The following is a 19545-nucleotide window of genomic DNA, read 5'->3' on the forward strand; positions in this document are numbered from 1 at the left end:
GCGAACAATTATAAGAAACAACACAACACTAAGAAACAGATTACAGTCTGAGAAAGCTGCAATCTTGCTTTTTATTAAATATAACTCACCCATTTTTAAATTTAATTATTAAACGCAAAGATAGTCAATACAATTTTCCTTTATTTACGAACTTAAAATTGTTTTTATGTAATAAATTCTAAAATCCGTATCAGCATCCGAATCCGAATCCGCGGATGCGAGTCTAAAAAAATCCGCACCCGCTTTCGCGGATGTCAGAATTTGTACATGCGCAACAACCCTGTTACCAACATTAAGATTCAAAGTGGGATTTGGAGTTGAGTCGCGAATATTTCGCACGAATTTTAAATTTACACACAACACACAATGGACTGAAGAATACAATTGAACACAAAATTTCTTATTTTTTTTAAATAAAGTGGAGAATAATGCATTACAAAAGCAACTGAACACAAAATTTCATATTTTTTTTTAAAATAAAGTGGAGAATAATGCATTACAAAAGCTTCAGTATACATATATAAAACTATATACATCATAGATTGTATTGAATTGAAATTTTTTTCAAATCAATGGTAATGTTTAATAGACAGCCACTTAATTGTTGGTTTTCTGGGTTGCGACATACCAAAGGACTGACTTTTTAAGAACTAATTGTATTTTTTTTAAACTTTGTATTCAAAATGAAGAGCTGAAATTGAGTGACTAAATTAAGGTCTTTCCACTGTTTTAAAATAAATTGTAATCTTAATAAAATATAATAAGACTTTGTATATAAAGGGTGATTTTTTTGAGGTTAGGATTTTCATGCATTAGTATTTGACAGATCACGCGGGATTTCAGACATGGTGTCAAAGAGAAAGATGCTCAGTATTCTTTGACATTTCATCATGAATAGACTTACGAGCAACGCTTGCAAATCATTGAATTTTAGCCCCTAGAAAAGTTGGCAGAAAATCCGCTTTTTTATCGACAAATTTTGTTCAGCGATGAGGCTCATTTCTGGTTGAATGGCTACGTAAATAAGCAAAATTGCCGCATTTGGAGTGAAGAGCAACCAGAAGTCGTTCAAGAACTGCCCATGCATCCCGAAAAATGCACTGTTTGGTGTGGTTTGTATGCTGGGGCCTTATTATGAATTACGAAACGAACGGCAGAAGAAACGAAACTCGAAGAAACGAAAGTCATGGTGAAGAGCGATTATAAGATACGAAAATAGAAAGCAAAAAAAGTTGCCAGGCAAAAACGAAAAATGATAATTTTTTAAAGGAGCAACTAACTTCACTCCTATTAACAAATGTCAAAATATAAATAAAGTCGAGGAAGTTTCAAAAATAAATGTAATTTGCATAAATTCTATAAAATGTTTTTTCACTGCGACTATTTCCTTAAAAGCGAAGATGAATCCCAAACTAACAAAAAAGAGGAAATGCGTATAAAAAAATACAAAATGTTCACTATTATCTGTATGTGGCTCAGTATTTTCATTGTTGTCTGGTTGTGGTAAAGAGTCATCGTTGAATATAACGAGAAGTACTTCCTGCTCATCTGCTTCTTCCAAAGTCACATTAACACTGGTGCTGCTGCCGGCCGCCACTTGAATATTCGCATCACTCGGATCACCGAATTGTTTCCCTGATAAATTCCCTGACACGGCCTCATTTAGGTCTAGAATCGCAATTACTATTTTTTCATTTTCTGAATATTTTTTTTGCTTATTCGGGCCACCCCCTGTGCCACTTCGATAGAGTAAATTTCCACGCATTTTGTGCTTAAGATTGTACCTAAAATCTTTCCATACCTAACGAAGAACAGAATTAATCATAAACGCAAAGTTTTGTTTTAAGGAAACCTACACTTTTCCAACCATCCATTGGTTTCTCTGGAGCACCGCATGCATTTAGCTTATCAGTCAAAGCCTTTCAAAGAATTTTGGATTTGGCTTTAGCTTGGCTCGTCGGCAAGTAATTTTTTGCTATGTTTGGATTGGTTTCCATAAAAGCTACCAGCAAATCCAACTGCTTAGCATTAGTTGTAGGCCTAGAAGGTTAGAAATAACTTATTTGTATGTTTTTGACAATTTTATTTATTATTTACTTACATTTTTTTGCGCACTTAACAAAACAAAAACCAACCAAACAAAAAAATAAATGACATTTGACATCTACCCCCAAAACGAAAGCTGAACGAGAGCTGAAGGCACTCGTAAATAAAAATACGAGTATCGTCATTTGTGCCACTACAATCGTTTTTTCTAATCGCAATTTAACGAATAAGCGTTATTTTGAACGAGTTTCGTTTTTCATAATAACCCCCCTGGTGGAATCATTGGACCGTATTTTTTCAAAGATGCTGTTGGACGCAACGTTACGGTGAATGGCGATCGCTATCGTTCAATGCTAACAAACTTTTTGTTGCCAAAAATGGAAGAACTGAACTTGGTTGACATGTGGTTTCAACAAGATGGCGCTACATGCCACACAGCTCGCGATTCTATGGCCATTTTGAGGGAAAACTTCGGAGAACAATTCATCTCAAGGAATGGACCGGTAAGTTGGCCACCAAGATCATGCGATTTGACGCCTTTAGACTATTTTTTGTGGGGCTACGTCAAGTCTAAAGTCTACACAAATAAGCCAGCAACTATTCCAGCTTTGGAAGACAACATTTCTGATTTCGGGCTATTCCGAAAAAGTTACCCAAAATTGGACTTTCCGAATAGACCACCTAAGACGCAGCCGCGGTCAACATTGAAATGAAATTATCTTCAAAAAGTAAATGTCATGGACCAATCTAACGTTTCAAATAAAGAATCGATGAGATTTTGCAAATTTTATGCGTTTTTTTTTTTAAAGTTCTCAAGCTCTTAAAAAATCACCGTTTATTAGTTGATGACATCGAGTTGCCCAACTTTTGTATAATCACCCATACCTACTTAAAACAAAAAACTCTTTAACATCAAGATTGCCCAAAAACACTAACTATTCGCTGTATTTTTGACACAATCTGTTTCTTGTTTGAGACATTGTTACACCGTATTTGGAAAGGAGGCACTCGCTAGGAACTGATGTTGCTACAACAATTGAATATTGCTGTGCATATGTGTACAGACAACGAAATATACCATTTACTCGTATTTACTAGTTAAAAAAGTATTCTGTTGTCAAAATTCTGTGAATAGGCTGAAAAATAAAAATTGTTTACACACTTTGAAATACAGTATTACAAGATACATTATTTTAAATACAGTATTTTGACACCAACCCACCTGAAAACCATGGGTTAAAGTCAATTTATATCAACAAAGATCGAACTCAGAAAAAAATTGATTGGCAATAGTGTTTCATTGAAATTACAATATTGGTCACTTTTTATCAACTTGCTAATATTATGGTTGACGAATCATTCTTTTAATTTTCTCTTAAGATTCCAATTTGTTTTATTCGATTTAATTATCAACTTAATTTAATAATTATTGCACTTATTGGAAAATGCAGTTCAAAAGTAAAATTTTGATCATATGCGTACAAAGAACTGTTGACCATGGGGTTAAGGGAGTAAAACATATAACGTAGAATATTCTTCTTTCAACATGCAATGACAAGTTTTAATTCATCACAATGTAAAATAACAGCTGATACAAAGGTTTTATTTTCATATTGAAATATCGAACGTCGAACGATAGGAAACTAAAGCTTAATCCCATTCTTTTACTGAAATCCCAAACAACAGATTTTGGAGGTAATCACATATTTAAAGTTGTCCTTTTATCAGAAAACTAAAAACCCAATCGACTAGTCGAAGTGAACTTAAATTTTTAATTTTCTTTATCAAAATTGGGATTATGTATGCTAATTTTTCAAAATCTTTTGGCATAAACAATTTGATTTGCATTTAACATAAAATAACAGATTTCTGACTTTTAAAACCGGTATAATAGTTTATTGCAAGTTTTGCGTTGGTTTTTAATAGTTTGCAAAGTGGAAACTGACTTGGAGTTCTTTAAAGTCGTCGTCTGAGAAAATTATTGTCGTATGTGAAAAAATGCGATTTTCAGGTTTTGATGCGGTTGGACAAACAAAAAATAATCTTTCAAATGCTGTTTTCCGCGTTTTAATATCTATTACAGAGATAATTTGTATTAATTTTGTCGTATGTGCAAGGTCGAATGCGTTTGGGTATTTATTTTGTCGTATGTGTTTAATTTTTGCACATATGTTAATTATAGTTAAAAGTCCTGCACATACGACAATTAATTTTGTCTCCGCCGGAATTACCAACAGAACTTATTGCGTAAGTATTGTGACTTAAAACTCAGCTTGGGTGCAAATTTTCTTTTAATGAAACTGTTTATACTTATAACAGTTTAATAAAAAAAAAACAAAAGGTAAAAAATCTGCTCAAAATGTAGTAAATAATGATCTCATTTGGCAAAAAGAACTGCGAAGCGCTTCAGCGAAAGCAATAGATATAAAAAAGAGAGCAGACATTAAAAGTATGATTCCATATCTTCCTGATGAAGACAAAGCTTATTAGCAATTTTTAAGTTATAAGCACCGTTTTAATTTGTTCTATGTATTTTATCAATATTTTTAATTAATATCATTTTAAGAATAAGAATTTATTTATTTTTTTATGAAGATTATTATTTTTTTCTTTTTTTAATGAATTTGTGATTTATTTCTTAAGTTCCTATTTTGTTTTGTTAATGTTTTGTTAAGTTTATTTGTTTACAAGAAAATAAAAATGGAGTTTATGTTTCATGTTCAAAAAATGTTTGGTTTTATTTTAGTTTTTTGTTCCAAACCCACTAAAACTTAATTCGTTCTGAACAAATGGTTCAAATTTGAAACAATTCTACTTAGCCGTTTCAAACATATGATTTTTTAAACTTTGATTGCGATTTCCCTAACATTACGAAATGCTACATACGACAATAATTTTCTCGGGCAACGAAGTGTCTTCCTGGTTACAATAGAATTATTGGTATTATTAAATAAAATAAATATTTTAAATTATAAACCTACCATTCACAAATGTGTTCATAAAATAGAATTCACTTTTGAGCTCGACTAGCTGCTTATCGTAATAAGTAATCGACTGAAATTATATATAAGTATGTATTTTATGTAAAATTATATTTATAAATATAAAAAGTAAATGCTTAAGGTTATAATAACATACACATTTCTTTTGGAAATCGGAAATTTTTTTTTTAATTTGCAAAAACTCACCAAAAGACTGAATTTTGTATTCTTACCTGAGCAAAAAATAATTATTCATAAACCAATTACTATTAAAGGGAAAGTTGTAAAAATTAACTTTAAACATTTCTAGTCCTTATTAAAATACAAAATTATAGTGTAGTGAAATTGTAACATAAAATTTAGCTTGGCATAAGTGACACTATTTATTTATTCTCGATTAATTCCGATAAGCATAACTTATGATCATAAAACGAGCAAGTTGCCATATAAAGATCACCATTGTTTTCTTTGTTAGTGTCCATGCACCAATCAGCTCCATAGCATATACTTTCGTGCTCGTTATACTCGCCGACCAATTTCATATCGCTCCTTCCATCTAGTAATTCAACAATACTGAAATTTTTATACATACAAGCCGCCAAAATCAGATTTCTGTCGTACGGATCAGGCTTCAATCTCCAGATACCCCCTTCAAGGTTAATATCGGAAATTGGTTGCTTCATTGACCGTGTGTCAAAGATTCTCAAACGTTCATCATAGCTTCCGGTTAAAAGTATATGTTCCTGTTTTGGATGACTCAATAAACACGTTACACCAGCAATATGCGACTTGTTTGTTAAAATTTTGTTCGGCCCCCGGATGTCGAAAGCATGTAAAAATGTGTCGTCGCCACCTGTGAACACACGATTAAAGTCCCATTTGTCGAAAGCACATATCCACGCTTCAAAACTGTGTGCTGACCATCTATTTAGTTTTGTTAATCTATTTTCGTTAAATTGTAATAGTGTGATGTCGCCTTTAGAGTCCGACGAAAGTATTTTTCGATTATCAACCAGCTGCGATGAACTGTTCCAATCCCAATCCAAAGACAATGCCAGTAAATTATGAAACTCTGTATTTAGATCAAAGGTAGATTTTCGTATCAATTGATTTTTTTCTAACGTGAAAACTTCAATCTGTCCAAGTGCATTTGCAGCAGCGAGAATAGGAAATTCTAAGTTTTCTTGTTGCAGCCACTTCATGTCGAGTATAGCCGCTGTTTCAACTCGATGTAATTCAACAAAGTCATTTGTTTTTGCTTTGAATTGGAACAAATAAATTCGTCCTTTTCGCCGACAAGGCGGCGAAGATGACTCCGAAGTATTGCCCTCCAGCTGATATGTTCCACAAACAAAGTACGTTAAGAAATGTTCATTTGGACACCATTCAATCGAATCAGCTGAGTATTCAGTGTCTAATGAATGAAGAGTTTTTATTTCCATCTACAAAAATAAAATAATAACACTGATCTTAGTAAAATTATATTTTTAATTTATTGTATAAGGATATATTTTAACTTTGTTCACCTTATCTATGGTCCACATTTGTTCATATATGAACTTATCTTGGAATTAATTACCCTTGTTTCAGAAACATAATTAATATTTTGTATTTTATATTGTCAGAGAAATATTTTGAAGTCAAAAGCATTGTAAGAGATTTGTATAAGTTTTCAGTAAGGCCTCCAAAGCTCTACGTTCCTCTGTTATCATATTATATACAATTTAAACTCCCAAAATCTGATAATTTTTTATTCGATTTCAAATTGTAAATGCAAATATGTATTTCAAAACCTAAAAAATACGGACTTAGGAGGTTTTAAAAACACGGCGATGATTTATTAGAGCAGTTTACTTATTAATAATATGATTAATAAAACACTATTTTATATTATTTCTGAGATTAAAATTAATTTTAATAAAAACTTCAATGAGGCAATTTCGACTAAAGGCTACATCTAGTACGATTTTTTGAATAATACCGATCTTTCGTTGTCGTTGGCCTTTAACGACCATTTCTACATTCAACGGTCTGTAGCCGGTATATGCGCGATAACTTTTTCAAAACCTTTATCTTTAAAACGCGTGAACCGGTTGCATACTTTTTAATCAGACGGCAGTCTTTAAGCAAAGGTTTTGTTTTAAAAAATCCTAGAACCAAGATTGAGTGATTTTTCAAACGAAATCTAGGCTTTTACTCGACCACCGAGCATTTTCATTTCAAAAACATCAATTTAATATTTATCTGACACAGTCCTTTTCTTATTTCAACTTCTATTGGGTTTAATTTGTTCTAAATGTATCCTCCGTATGCTGAACATAAATTATCGTCCCAATTAAATCACAATTTTAATTTTGTTCATACTTCTCATGCAAGATCTAATCAAGGTTCAAATTAACCTTTAAATTTCATGTGCATTTATTTTGAATGTTATTTTATCTGTATTAATTTTAATTTATAAAAAATTGTTATCTATGTATGTATTATGTAAGTATTTTTATAAAATTGGTTTTCTTTCTTCTTTTGCTGTTCGTTTTTTTTTTATTTACTATACATTACTTTAGTACCCGTGGCATGATGGTTAGTGCGTTGGACTGTCATGCAAGGGGTCTTGGGTTCAATCCCTGCCTGTGCCACCTTAATTTAAAAAAAAATAATTTTCGCGGGTACTGCCTCTTGCGAGAAATTGACAAATCCTTCAAGAGTAATTCTTGTCATGAAGTGCTTTCTCAAATTAGCCGTTCGGATTCGGCCTACAATTGTAGGTCCCTTCCATTCCTGACAACTGTACTCTACTCGCACACAGTCACTAAGCCCTGGTTCCCAAGGGACTGTTGCGCCACACAATTTATTATTTATTTATACATTACTTAACTCTGTACTCAACTTCGACATAAGTTTGCAGTTAAAATAATAAATAAAATTATGAAAATTTTGTTCACAATATTTTAAAAATTATTTTAAATGAAATTTAATTTTATAGAAATCTTGAGACATAAAATCGAACAACAATAATAACGAATCAACCCAAGGAAAAACCATGGGCCTAGATTATGTGAACCATTTTTCAATATTCGACTTTACTACGTTAAGTCAATATTTAAGAACGAGTAGTAGTGCCAAAATATCCACATTTGCAAAATGAATATCCGATAAACAAGCCAACTCTTGTTATTCAATAAAGGATCAGTATGGCAATAATTGATTTTTTTTTAACTTACACTTTCTGTACAAAAATTGATGTTGTCAAGGAAATCTGCGTCAACCCTTAGTTACGGTCAACGAATGAAGCTATTGTCTTTAATAAATTGATTTAGAGTTAGACTAATAACTCGTCACGTGATTGATTCTAATAGCAGTGTTTAAAAACGAAGTCATTTAAATTCTGTGTTTAAAATTTAGGAAAATGTGAAGAAAACTATGTAGCTCGGAAAGTTAAAAAAAAGGTTCAAGGTAGAATTTTGAATACCTTTCAAACTAGTCTTTTTTTCAATATATTTTTTACTGACTGTCATGTCGAACCGTAACATTACAAATCTGTCAAATAGTTTTTCTTAATTGAGCGGTTCAACAAATACAAAACAAAACTTGAAACATTCACCGGCTTTCTAAACTCCGAGCGAACAAAAATATTTGGGTGAAACTCAAAAATAATACGGCTGAATGTGACACCATATTATAATCATTCTATATAATTAGTTAATAACAACGAGATTCGACTGAATTCGAGCAAAGACCTGAGTTAATAAAAAATGTATAACATTATCTTTTAACCCAAAAAAAAGAAACAAAATAATTACGGTGCTAACTTACATATCCACTCATCCTTCTTCACTTTGATAGATATGACCATTGATATTCTTATTTCCTCTTGTTGTTTGCGATAACTATGAACTATAATAATGGTGACCATCCATCGAATATCTTCTAAGATTTTTTTTATACATAGCGACACAGTGTGAGCATTAGCAAAAGAGGGAAGGGTTGGATACGAGATGTCGGTGTACATTAATTTTGACTTTCTGAAAATTGCAATGATAGGGAAAGATAGAGGTTGGCAAGGCATGCCACATTCGCGTAGTACGGCTAAAAAATGAATCACTGTACTTCATAATATGGCCGAACTTGAGCTCAAGGGTATACTGACATGGGCATTCCTAGAAGCGTGGACATTACGGTTAAATTGTTTAAAGTAGTATTCACATGAGCGCGACCAACGAACGACGAATGAATTACAAAATGTGAGTTTATATACGTTTGAAGACATATTTCCACACAAATTCTTAACAAAACGATAGCAATATTGTTTCCATTTGATTTATGATGCATACTTTTACTTTTCAATATCATATACACATTAATAAAATTAAGAAAACAAATTTATTCGTCGCGAAAAAAATTGTAGTTGATACGGACTGCCAAACTTTATTCGCGTTCCACATTATCCACACTCGCAACGAATAAAATAATCGCGCGTACTTAACCTAAAAAAATCATTCTTGTTTTGGTTTCGTGGTGGTGTTCGGCTGTGGCTCATTCGCGACGAATTAAAAACTCTCAGGTGAAAAAAATGTCAAAATCGACGAATATTCGTTAATTCGTTGGTCGTGCTCATGTGAATAATGCTTAAGGGAAGGAATGCAGTTGGCTATTTAACCAAAACAGAGTCCGTTAAAAAAGCTCAAGACAAGAAACTTTATGACGATGTTCGAATGGCGTAATCGAGTTGTCGACGTTATTAGATAGTGCTTCGTTGAAAACATTTAAAACTTTACATTTGGATATTTTTGTAGCAGAAGTCTGCAGTCTTAAATAAATCTAAGCTACATTTAAAGCGATGCGATTAAACGTTCTTATTAAGGGAAGATAATGACAGCTATCATTTAGGCTATAGCGTGCTATCGTTCTTATTTTACGGAATAACTCCCAGATGATTTTTTAATTTATTGAAAGAAAGCTTTTCTTATTACCAGAGAATAAGAAAACCAAAACAAAAAGTTTTAATAAATAATAAAATATAAACTGATTTTAATTTGGAAACAAATTAAATTGTGTATATATTTTTTGTCCCAGTTTAGCTCTTAGAAAAATTTCACTGTACTATAGTACATTTCTTCTTTAGAAATACAAAAAATCAGAATTAGTTTGTGCTGAGCTGTTTCTTTTTAAGTAGTGTCTTAAATATTAATTTTTTGATAAGGTTTTTACATCATACAATTTAAAATTAATAAAAAAAAACACTCAATTCTACTTTTAAAAAATTATTGACTTTTGTTTTATTGTTATACTTTTTTTTCTTTTTCTATGCATTTTACTTATTTGTTTTATTCTCCCTACTTTTACATACACATTAGTTAGTCACTACTTAATCACCTAAATACATATATTTGTATTAATTTTATGCTTTATTGTTATTTTTTAAACTTATTTGCTCTTGCATTTTTAAAAACTGTATTTCTTAAATTTTACTTAGTTTTCATAACTATAATGGGTTCTAAAATTTTTAATACATCGTTATTTTCAGACTGACCAAAGTCTTTGCCGGGATTCTTTCCGAAATCCTCACCACTGCCACTGCCACCATTAGTTATAACATTAATTTGTTGTTGCAGATGGTGTTGTTGTGCCGAAGACGACGATGTGGGGTGGAGTTGATGCTGGAGCATCATTAAATTATGCTGCTCCTGTGATATATTATTCTGTGTGCTCGTTAGTGTTAGTTCCTGCTGTGTGGATTCATCTGGCATTGCCATATTGTGCAATTGTGCGTACAATTGTTTAGCACGCTCCTCAATTATTTTCTTATTTTCGGGGGCTTGTGACCGTAGTCTTCTTAAACGGGCATATTCTGCCTGCTTTGCAAGTCTGTGCTTGCGTTCATTGTCAGTTTCTGTGGCTCGCACTTGGGCACGCTTCATGCGTGCTCGAGCACTTAAATTTCTCAGTCGAATTTCTCGCTGATCGAGGCTCTCATTAGCACGCACAGCACGCTGATGAGCAGCCATTCTGTCTAATCGTATTCGTCTTTCTTCATCTGATTCTTGACCACGTCCGCGGCGCCTTCCTTGCTTTGTATTTGATGTTGTTGTTGTTGATGATGCTGCTGCTGCTACGGCTAGCATTTGGTTGATCTCTTGTTCCAGCAAAGAATTGGCTTTTTGTTGCCTGAGAATTGCTTCTTCGTGCAAATCAGTTGACAGGCTATTGTCGGCATAGAGTTTTCTAGGGCGACCGCGGACCGGCTTTGGAAAATCCTGAATCAGTTGTTGTTGTAACTGTGGAGTTTCTGAAGCTCGTGTTGATGAAGTAGTCGTAGCGGTTGTTGCTACAGCCGCCAGAGTTGAGTTTGTAAGCAGATTGTACGGGCTCGGCGACTGCGACGACGAAGGACTTGGTGTTTGTGAAGACCCTTGCGGAAAATGAACAGGCGTAAAGGGTGGAGGCACAGTATTCGGTGCTATGGCTAGCTGAAAACCATTATGATACATTGGATAGTAGGCGGCAGGTTGCTGGGTGCTTGATGGTGTCGACGGACAAGGCGAAGTTGTTGTCCCCTGAGGAGGATTTAAAACCGAGCCACCGGGAAATGACGATAAGTATGAAAACTGATTATAGAGTGGTGTTGGCGGGTTTTGAATTTGCTGCTGTTGTTGCTGCTGCTGATGCTGAAAGTTATTGGCCTCGTCGGAGTTGGGTGAACTTTTCAGTTTATTCAGCTTCTCTTCATCTATCTGAAGCGGAAGTGGGAGTATTTTAGCATTGCTGCCATCTTGATGTTCCTGCTTTTTTATGAATTTGTTTTGGTAGTACTCAATTGAACTGGCAAGTGTGCCAAAAGCCGAAGCGTGTGGAACCTTTGATAGCTGATGATGCTGCTGCAAACTCTGCTTGTGATCATCATATAAGCTTTGTTGGAACAAACTATTAGATTCAGAATCAAGTGATAGACTATTTGAATTATACCGCAAGCTTTGTTGATTTTGATGCTGTTGATGGTGTTGACTTGGTGATGGTGAATCTTTAGAGAGTAGCACATTACCGGGTCGTACTGACGGGCTCATGAACATGTTTTGATAGTATTCAATTGAATTTGCCAGGGTCTGATGCTGGTATTGCGAAGGCAATTGTTGTTCTGACTGATGTTGGACTTGCTGTTGATCATGCTGTCGATCTTGCGTCAGAAGGGATGTTCTAGGACTAGAGACCTCCTGATTGTTAAAATTTCCAATATTATTAACGCTATTTGGGTTGAGCTTTAAAATTTTTTTCTTTTCTCTGACCTTTTTTGCATACTCGTTCAATTTTTTCAGTCTTTCCTTGCGCTCGTCTGTCGTCTCACTAGCAATGCGCTGTCGGGCGCGGGCAGCCATTTCTGCAAGCCGCATCTTCCTCTGATCCGGGCTTTCATTTGCTCGATAAAGACGCATTCGCTCGGCCAATTTCTGTAGACGTTTAGCGCGCTGGTCGGGCGTTTCCATAGCACGCCTTAATCTCTGCCGGGCAGCATTTCGCACTAGCCGCATGGCACGTTCCATTTCCGATTCGTTTTGCCGTCGCATTCGATTTGCTTCGGCATTACGCGATAGACGCTTGCGATACTCGTCGTCAGATTCACGTGAACGTCTTTCGCGCATTCTTTCAGCATTTCGGGCTAAACGACGTGCTCTGGCTTCAGGGCTTTCGTTCCAGCGTTGTTTACCTGACGCTGAAAGTGGAGTAATACTACGATATGGCGATAGAGATGATAAACTGCTAGGCCCTGGGGGCAGCCCAGAAACGTTGTTTTCAATTGAACTTGTGCTTACATCCAGCGGTGGAGGCAGCGGGGGCGGTTGCTGATGTTGATGGTGTATCGAATGCTGCTGCAGTTGATGTTGTTCCTGCTGTTGCTGTTGTTGTTGCTGATGTTGTTGTTGTTGGTGTTGTTGTTGTTGTTGCTGTTGATGTAATTGCTGATGGTGCTGCTGAAGATGTGGGGGTAGATGATGATGCGATTGTGCGGCAGCAAGCGACAACAAAGTGGATGGATGATCAATGATAAGGCGCCCATTGGCGCCATTCAAACCTAGCAAGTGCGAATATTGTTGTTCAGTAGGCGGTTCGATCTTTATCCCATTGGGATCAGATTCCATAATTTGTATCAAACACTAGATAGCAATATCTTATTCTTTTGCTCAAATAAATGTTTTAATATGATTCTATTTCGCTTTTCTATTTTATTTTGGCTCAAGTTCTTTCACAAAAATACTTGAATAACATTAAAAAATAAAATAAAAATAAAAAATAACAGCGAACGCGCATGTGATAACTATAGATTGTATTTTAGCGCCCTGCCATCACTTATCCACTAATATTTAATTTTCTGTTTACAAAACACAACGAAATACATTTTTATTGCAAAATATTATTATTTTTTGGAGCCAAAGAGCAGCACTTAAAAAATAAAAACAAGAAAAAGAAAATACACTAAAGATGACAGCAATAATGAGTAAACTCTGTTGTTCGATTTGACATTTGACACTTTGCAGACAAAAACCTGAGAGAAGTGTACTTCTTCGCTTTTTTTCTTATTGGAATCTTGGAATGAAAAATGGTTGGTTTTATCGATTTTTTTACTTTTCTATATGTTTAAATACATAAAATACTTTTTGTTTCTGATCTGAGATATGTTTATTTACAATAACGGAACGGAATTCACTTGTTTTTAATTAATAGCACAAACATCGGCGGTCGCTAGGGCTATTGCATAATGTATATTTTATATTAGATAAATATATATGTACTTTGCCGACTAGATTATCCCAACAACCAACAGAATACGCAGAGCGAGACATTTCTGATGAGATATTTTATGATTCTTTCATGAATTATATACCGGCGGTGGTATAGCTTTCTCACTTGTTTGTATTAGCAAGTGCAAAACAAAAACACATATGAAAGAGACCATTGCATAGATTTATTATAAGACGATAGGACGACCGAGCTAGCTAGACGGATTGGTGGATGGTTACGAGTAACGACGAATTCATTTTTGCAAAGTATATTTTTTTCTTTCACATTTGAGATGAATGATAACTATTTTACTTTTTGCATCAAATTGGGAGATAAAGTTATAGTTAAAGTGAAGGTGGGTTTAAATATCGACATTTTCATTAGGTACTTATAAATGATATTTAATAGATTTAAAATTAATTGATTATTGCCTTTTTTACAAAATGAAAAAATAAAATCAATGTGCGGGTGTGAGCGCAAATTATTGGAAAATAAACTAGAAACTAGATTAACATTAACGACTTGCTTCTGGGGAGTTTTAAATAGAGATAGCTAGCTCGTACATATATGTACTTTGGAAAGAAGAGCGAAGCTATATATTTTGTTTACAGATTACGTTTTTGTAGTAGATTAGCTGATTAGACTTGTTTGTTTCGGTTTTCAACATCGATACGATATCGCAGCTTCTGTGATGGGTTGATTTTCGCCAATTTCTGTGGTCTTTTCCCCTGAACAATGCGCAGTAAGAAATTGGATTACGCTTTCTGTATTAATAAGAGCAGCAAACGTGCTAAAATGAGTAAAGTTTGTTATACCCGAATGAGGTATTTGGCTTTCGAGCTCGTCAATTTAGCTTTGTGGATTTCTTAATCAATTCGGGAATGACCTCTATACGACTGCTTGGTCGTGGCTTTATGTCGGCAACTAAAAGTTCCTACTAGTTTTTTATGTTGCCGGCCATTAAATCACTTTGTATTGCCCAGGTCTATGGGTGGATCAAAAATGTATAGTTGCTTTGGGTTGCCGACAGAGAAGTTACGCGAGAAACTTTAACTTCCCACGGCACATTTAACTGCAAAATGGAGTCGCAATACTTTTATGCTGTAAGTATTGCGAAAGTAGAAAATAAATTCACGATGAAGTGACGTCAGTAGAGTTTTAGTGAGAACCACATTTAGCATTACTGAAACTGATTTTTTTTTAAATTAAAACTTAAAATTCGACATTTTTTTAGGGACTAAATACATATGCATGTACATAATTCTGTTGTAAAACAAGTTTTACATGTTATATTTGGCTTGAAGCTGCCTCGAATTTTCCTAAAATGCATACCTACTCTTAAACCATTTAAAGAGCAAAACATGCAAACAGTTACTGAAATTCAGAACATCTAAAATAAAGAAAACCACCGATCATAACGATAGTAACTTTAACAGTAAATTCGAATAAAAGTTTTTCTTTGCAATGTTTTTCTTCCAACTTACAAATATTAAGATATTCACATGCTGTTTAAAAACTAATTTATTATTTTTCAGTAGTAAGATAAATTTTGATATCATATATTTGATTTTAAAATATTGTAAACTCTGTAACTTTATCTTTGCCAATAAAAATAAAATATCTATCTATATAACTAACAGTTTCAATTTGCTTTATAAACCTATTTAAGCTCTATATCATACTTAAATTTAAAAAAGCGGATCGACTACATTTTAAAAATGGTTACTATTTTTTAAGTAAACAAATTGACAAATTTTAGAATTCGAAAAATTCCTTTTTTTGTTAAAAATTATGAAGACAACGAAAACTAAACAAAGTATTCGCAAAACATTTCCGTATTTACATAATTTCTTGTGTAAATGTTATAAGCTTCCAAAGAATATAATAACTTGGATTTTCGATGTTTGATCAAACCAAAAAACTACAAAAGGAAGGTAGTTTTATGTTGGTCATGTATCTTATGTCTGTTTTATTTCAGAACTCTATACTGTTTGCGACTAAATCTTATTAAATGTAAAACATCAAGTTCCTTACGTCTTACAATTTCATGTTATATTCTAGTTTCACTCCCTTTTTATTAAATACTATTATCTATAAGAAAAATTTCCTATATTGGGTTTTGGTCTAGGTGCAAGCAACAAAAGTTTTAACCGTGTTAAGTTTTACTTAAAAGAAAATATCTGGATCGTTGCATTTTAATGCCATTTGCTTTAAGATGACCAGAATCCATAAAATAGGTTCTTAACAATTATTTGTAAACGACATTGCATTAGTCTATATTTTCACTGTTATAAACTGTATTCTAGATGAATAGCTTATTACATTTCGTGCTTACATTGTGTTGTATTTTTGTAAACTTATTATAAAGTAATATACAAAACTTTTATAATGTTATACGAATTGTTTAACCGCCTCAAGAAGTGAAAAATCCTCCCTCAAAAAAATTGCACTGTATTCTTCTTTAACACCAATGTGGGATTTTTGACTCTATTATTTCCGTAAACCCTAAATACCATTGTACTTTAGAGAAAAAATTATATTGTAAAAAAAGACACATTTTTGATCAAGAAGAATACAATATTTATGAAAAATTGTTTCCGACAGTTTTGTTTGTTTATCTTTAAGGCATTCCGTAACGAAAAAGCCAAAATATTTTTTCTAATAGTTATTGTTAAAATTAAATACAAATTAAAAAACGCACTGCTTACCAGTGTAAATCTAACAAAATCTAGGCCACAAATTGAAAATTTAACGTTTGATACTGTATAATTGCAAGTCTATGTCTGGAGAATAAAACGAGGAAATAGTGTCATATATTTGTATGGGGCGCTATCCTCTACATTATTACAATTAAAGGTGTCTTGAAATTATCTTTTCTCGGAAAAACCAAACGAAAATTTGGTAAAATTAAAAACTTTTCTAAGGATTCAATTGACTTCAATTCTGATTTTTAGCTCTACCAAAATCAGTAGAGAGCCTTGTGTGACTTTTCTCTCTGAAATGTATCAATTTTCCATTTTCAGTGAAAGCTGAATTTTTCTTCATTCATACCAACAACAGCACCAAAAAACAATTTTTGTTTGTTATTATGAGGTCTTTAATTTAAACATGTTCAATCCAAACAAAAGTCCGAAACATCCTTTTAAAATAATTGTATCGTCATACTAATGGTATACAAATACAGACAGCAAATGTCAAGCATTGATGAAAAATCGATAATTTTCTCTTTGTACTGTAAAAAAAAGCTCTAACAACGAAAAGGTGGAATAGTTAATAAACTAAATGCATTTTGTTTTTCTCAAGACCTTAAGATACTTTATTATTATTTTATGCTTACTTCTAAATATTTCTAATAAACATGATAAAAACGTAAAATACAAAATTTTGTTCAACAAATAATTTAGATTGGGGTTGGGGTGTTTAGGGTAACTAAGGAACAATATCGCAAGAAATGGGGAAATACAATAGCTTGTCAAAGAAATCCAGACTAGATCAATTACTTTTTGGGTAGATAATACTTCTTATGTTTCTAATTTTATATAATTTGTTACACTCTTATGAATTACTGTTAATTTGTGTTGAAAACCACTAAAAGGCGCTGGCTGATGCAACTTATGCTTCAGATACACTTGCACTCGGCTAGTAACCTTTCAGGCGATCAGCCAGAGGCGGTTTGTCGATTTTGGGTGCATTCGCTCGAGCCAAACGCATTCTCTCTGCAGCCTTGGCTAACCTTTTAACCCGCTCCTCAGGTGTTTCGCTTGCCCTTCTTAGCCGTTGTCTAGCTGCATTTTTCATCAGTCTTAGGGCTCTTTGTACTTCGTTCTCATTTTGACGTCGAACACGGTTAGCTTCGGCATTTTTCGCTAAACGGGCTTTATATTCATCGTCACTCTCCTTCGAGCGTTTGTCTCTCATTCTGGCTGCGTTCCTTGCTAAGCGTCGTTCTCTAGCTTCAGGCGATTCATTCCATCTGGTACGTGTTTTAACGTTCTGATAGGTATCCAAGTTAAGAAGAGTCGACGAATAGTTGTAGTCGAAACGAGAATTATGGAAAGCCTGAGGATTTTGCTGCAGATTATGGGAATGAGATTCAATATCAGTGGCGTATTCGGCCTTCACAAGCTCCGTCGAGTGTCCGTGCGGTGTAGTTGCAGGATTTATAATGACAATATGGTGTTCAACGCCACCACCTCCACCTGACATCTGAGAAAAAATTTTCCCCACAAGAACAAAAAAAAGTAAAAGTCCCCAATCACTTTAATCTTTCCACTGCGCCCAAAGTGCACCGTTTACGTGAGTTTATCATTGAAACTTTATAATTTTTTTTTTTAATTTCTATCTAACTTTAATGATAATAATAGATTGAAAAACGAGAGATCAAATCCTTACTTTTGGTGGCAAAATTAAGAAAACGATTTTTGTTTTTTTTTTTCTCTCAACCCTTTTTGTTAGTGGCGATACACACAAGCGCACACGTACGAATTTAACGAATTTTGACAGTTTTATTGGATGGGTGTTTTTTAATAGCTATTGTAAGGGGTTTTTGGGGGTGGTTTGGAAACTTTTGAATGAGAAGTTTTGTGGAGTTTTTTAGATTGGGTGCTATTAGAAAAATAGTAATAAATTAAACTTACCATTCAGTACAATTGCTTGAAAGCGGTAAGTTTAAAAAAATTATTATTCGCTGAAGTTACAACACTCGCGTGCGAATAAAAATAAAAACATAACAAATACCGACAGATTCGGTTTGAATGTCATTTCATCAAGAAATACGATCTTACGATATAATTTCAGATAAGGCTGAACACACATCTCGGTTTATTCGGTTACTCTACTTATTTTGATTTGTTGAGGATATAAACCATTGTCATACCAAATTACTTTAAATCGAACAGCAATGTTGACGTGGTGGAATAGTCTAATGTAATTTTTGATTAGTGACAATTAAAATGGAAGAATTTGATTTACGTAAGATGATAAATTGAATGTTTTTTCCGTTAAAAAGGAAACATTCTTGTGATCGATTAAGCAATGATATTCAACATAAAAGAACAAGGAAAACAAGAATATTATCACAAGACATTCAATTGGTACTTTAATTTAGATATTTTATTAGAACCACTTTAAAATTTTACCATGGCAACAGGGTATAATAATGGTAAAACATTTCTCATTTATGCAGTAATGCTGATTCTGTATGCAAGTTTGTCTGTGTCGTAGTCTATTGAATCGTGCTGGTTTTTAGTGGTTATTGTTACTTCACAAATTTAATTCAAGGCAACTTTCATTATTGTTGATTTACAAGCTCAAAATCATCTTCTAATCTTTAATACATATTTTTTTCAAATGGGTATAGTTTACTTTTAAAAAGAGTTAACACTTATTCCAAAACTTATTTTCGTCGAGTAGGTGTTAAATGCTTAAAAATTTAAGCGAAAGGATTTAAAAGCCATTCGTCAACTAAATTATAACACAATTATTTATTACGCAATAAACAAATGTTTTCTATGATTCATCTTTTCTTCAATTTCTAAATAATTTAATTTATGAAATGTTTTATTATTTATCTCATTAATTTGTATAAAGATTTTCAAGGAGTTAAGAGCAGCGGTGCAATTGACTAAGATGATTTTTGATAAACGACAATCAAAACTAACGAATTTGATCTATGTAAGGTTCAAAGTCAAAAAGCTGTCACATAACAAAAATGTCATAGCCAACAAATGTGTTTTTTACTAAATGG

The 19545-nt window shown here is 33.3% G+C and overlaps 4 protein-coding genes across 8 annotated transcripts; all 4 read right to left on the reverse strand.

Annotated features, from left to right (window-relative positions):
* Positions 1-350: 350 nt before the first annotated feature.
* On the reverse strand, positions 351-2313 carry LOC129945068 (uncharacterized). The gene is made up of 3 exons (XM_056054729.1): positions 1857-2313; positions 1448-1801; positions 351-371 (listed from the first exon to the last, which is right to left on the reverse strand). The coding sequence occupies exons 1-3, from the start codon at positions 1872-1874 to the stop codon at positions 351-353; spliced, it is 393 nt and encodes a 130-aa protein (XP_055910704.1). The 5' UTR covers positions 1875-2313.
* Positions 2314-3795: 1482 nt separating this feature from the next.
* LOC129947548 (diphthine methyltransferase) lies at positions 3796-18573 on the reverse strand. 4 transcript variants are annotated; one of them, XR_008781729.1, is made up of 4 exons: positions 18437-18573; positions 5261-6469; positions 5028-5100; positions 3796-4965 (listed from the first exon to the last, which is right to left on the reverse strand). XR_008781729.1 is itself a non-coding variant. In XM_056058150.1 (2 exons), the coding sequence occupies exons 1-2, from the start codon at positions 18437-18439 to the stop codon at positions 5411-5413; spliced, it is 1062 nt and encodes a 353-aa protein (XP_055914125.1). In that variant the 5' UTR covers positions 18440-18573; the 3' UTR covers positions 3796-5410. The 4 variants fall into 4 exon arrangements, 1 of the variants encoding a protein (XP_055914125.1); XR_008781728.1 differs by having other exon boundaries at positions 3796-5100; XR_008781727.1 differs by having other exon boundaries at positions 5028-6469.
* On the reverse strand, positions 10273-14303 carry LOC129947547 (probable serine/threonine-protein kinase yakA). Of its 2 annotated transcripts, none has more exons than XM_056058148.1 (2): positions 11991-14303; positions 10273-11933 (listed from the first exon to the last, which is right to left on the reverse strand). In XM_056058148.1, exons 1-2 carry the CDS (start codon positions 13157-13159, stop codon positions 10493-10495), a joined length of 2610 nt encoding a protein of 869 aa, XP_055914123.1. In that variant the 5' UTR covers positions 13160-14303; the 3' UTR covers positions 10273-10492. The 2 variants fall into 2 exon arrangements, with proteins under 2 accessions (XP_055914123.1, XP_055914124.1); XM_056058149.1 differs by having other exon boundaries at positions 10273-12235; positions 12308-14302.
* On the reverse strand, positions 17087-18286 carry LOC129947549 (uncharacterized). The gene has a single exon (XM_056058151.1). It carries the CDS (start codon positions 18003-18005, stop codon positions 17439-17441), a length of 567 nt encoding a protein of 188 aa, XP_055914126.1. The 5' UTR covers positions 18006-18286; the 3' UTR covers positions 17087-17438.
* Positions 18574-19545: the final 972 nt, after the last annotated feature.

Source organism: Eupeodes corollae, chromosome 2 (genome assembly GCF_945859685.1).
Source record: "Eupeodes corollae chromosome 2, idEupCoro1.1, whole genome shotgun sequence".
NCBI classification, from domain to species: domain Eukaryota; kingdom Metazoa; phylum Arthropoda; class Insecta; order Diptera; family Syrphidae; genus Eupeodes; species Eupeodes corollae.

What these genes read in the sequence shown, in the direction of transcription:
- LOC129947547 (XM_056058148.1), bottom strand. Translation starts at nt 13,159, where the DNA reads ATGGAATCTGATCCCAATGGGATAAAGATCGAACCGCCTACTGAACAA. An exon ending in CAAAATCAACAAAGCTTGCG is followed by an intron (nt 11,934 to 11,990) that starts GTATAATTCAAA and finishes GTTCCAACAAAG; the next exon opens with CTTATATGATGATCACAAGC.
- LOC129947549 (XM_056058151.1), bottom strand. Translation starts at nt 18,005, where the DNA reads ATGTCAGGTGGAGGTGGTGGCGTTGAACACCATATTGTCATTATAAAT.
- LOC129945068 (XM_056054729.1), bottom strand. An exon ending in CAGATAATAGTGAACATTTT is followed by an intron (nt 372 to 1,447) that starts GTATTTTTTTAT and finishes TGTATTCTTCAG; the next exon opens with TCCATTGTGTGTTGTGTGTA.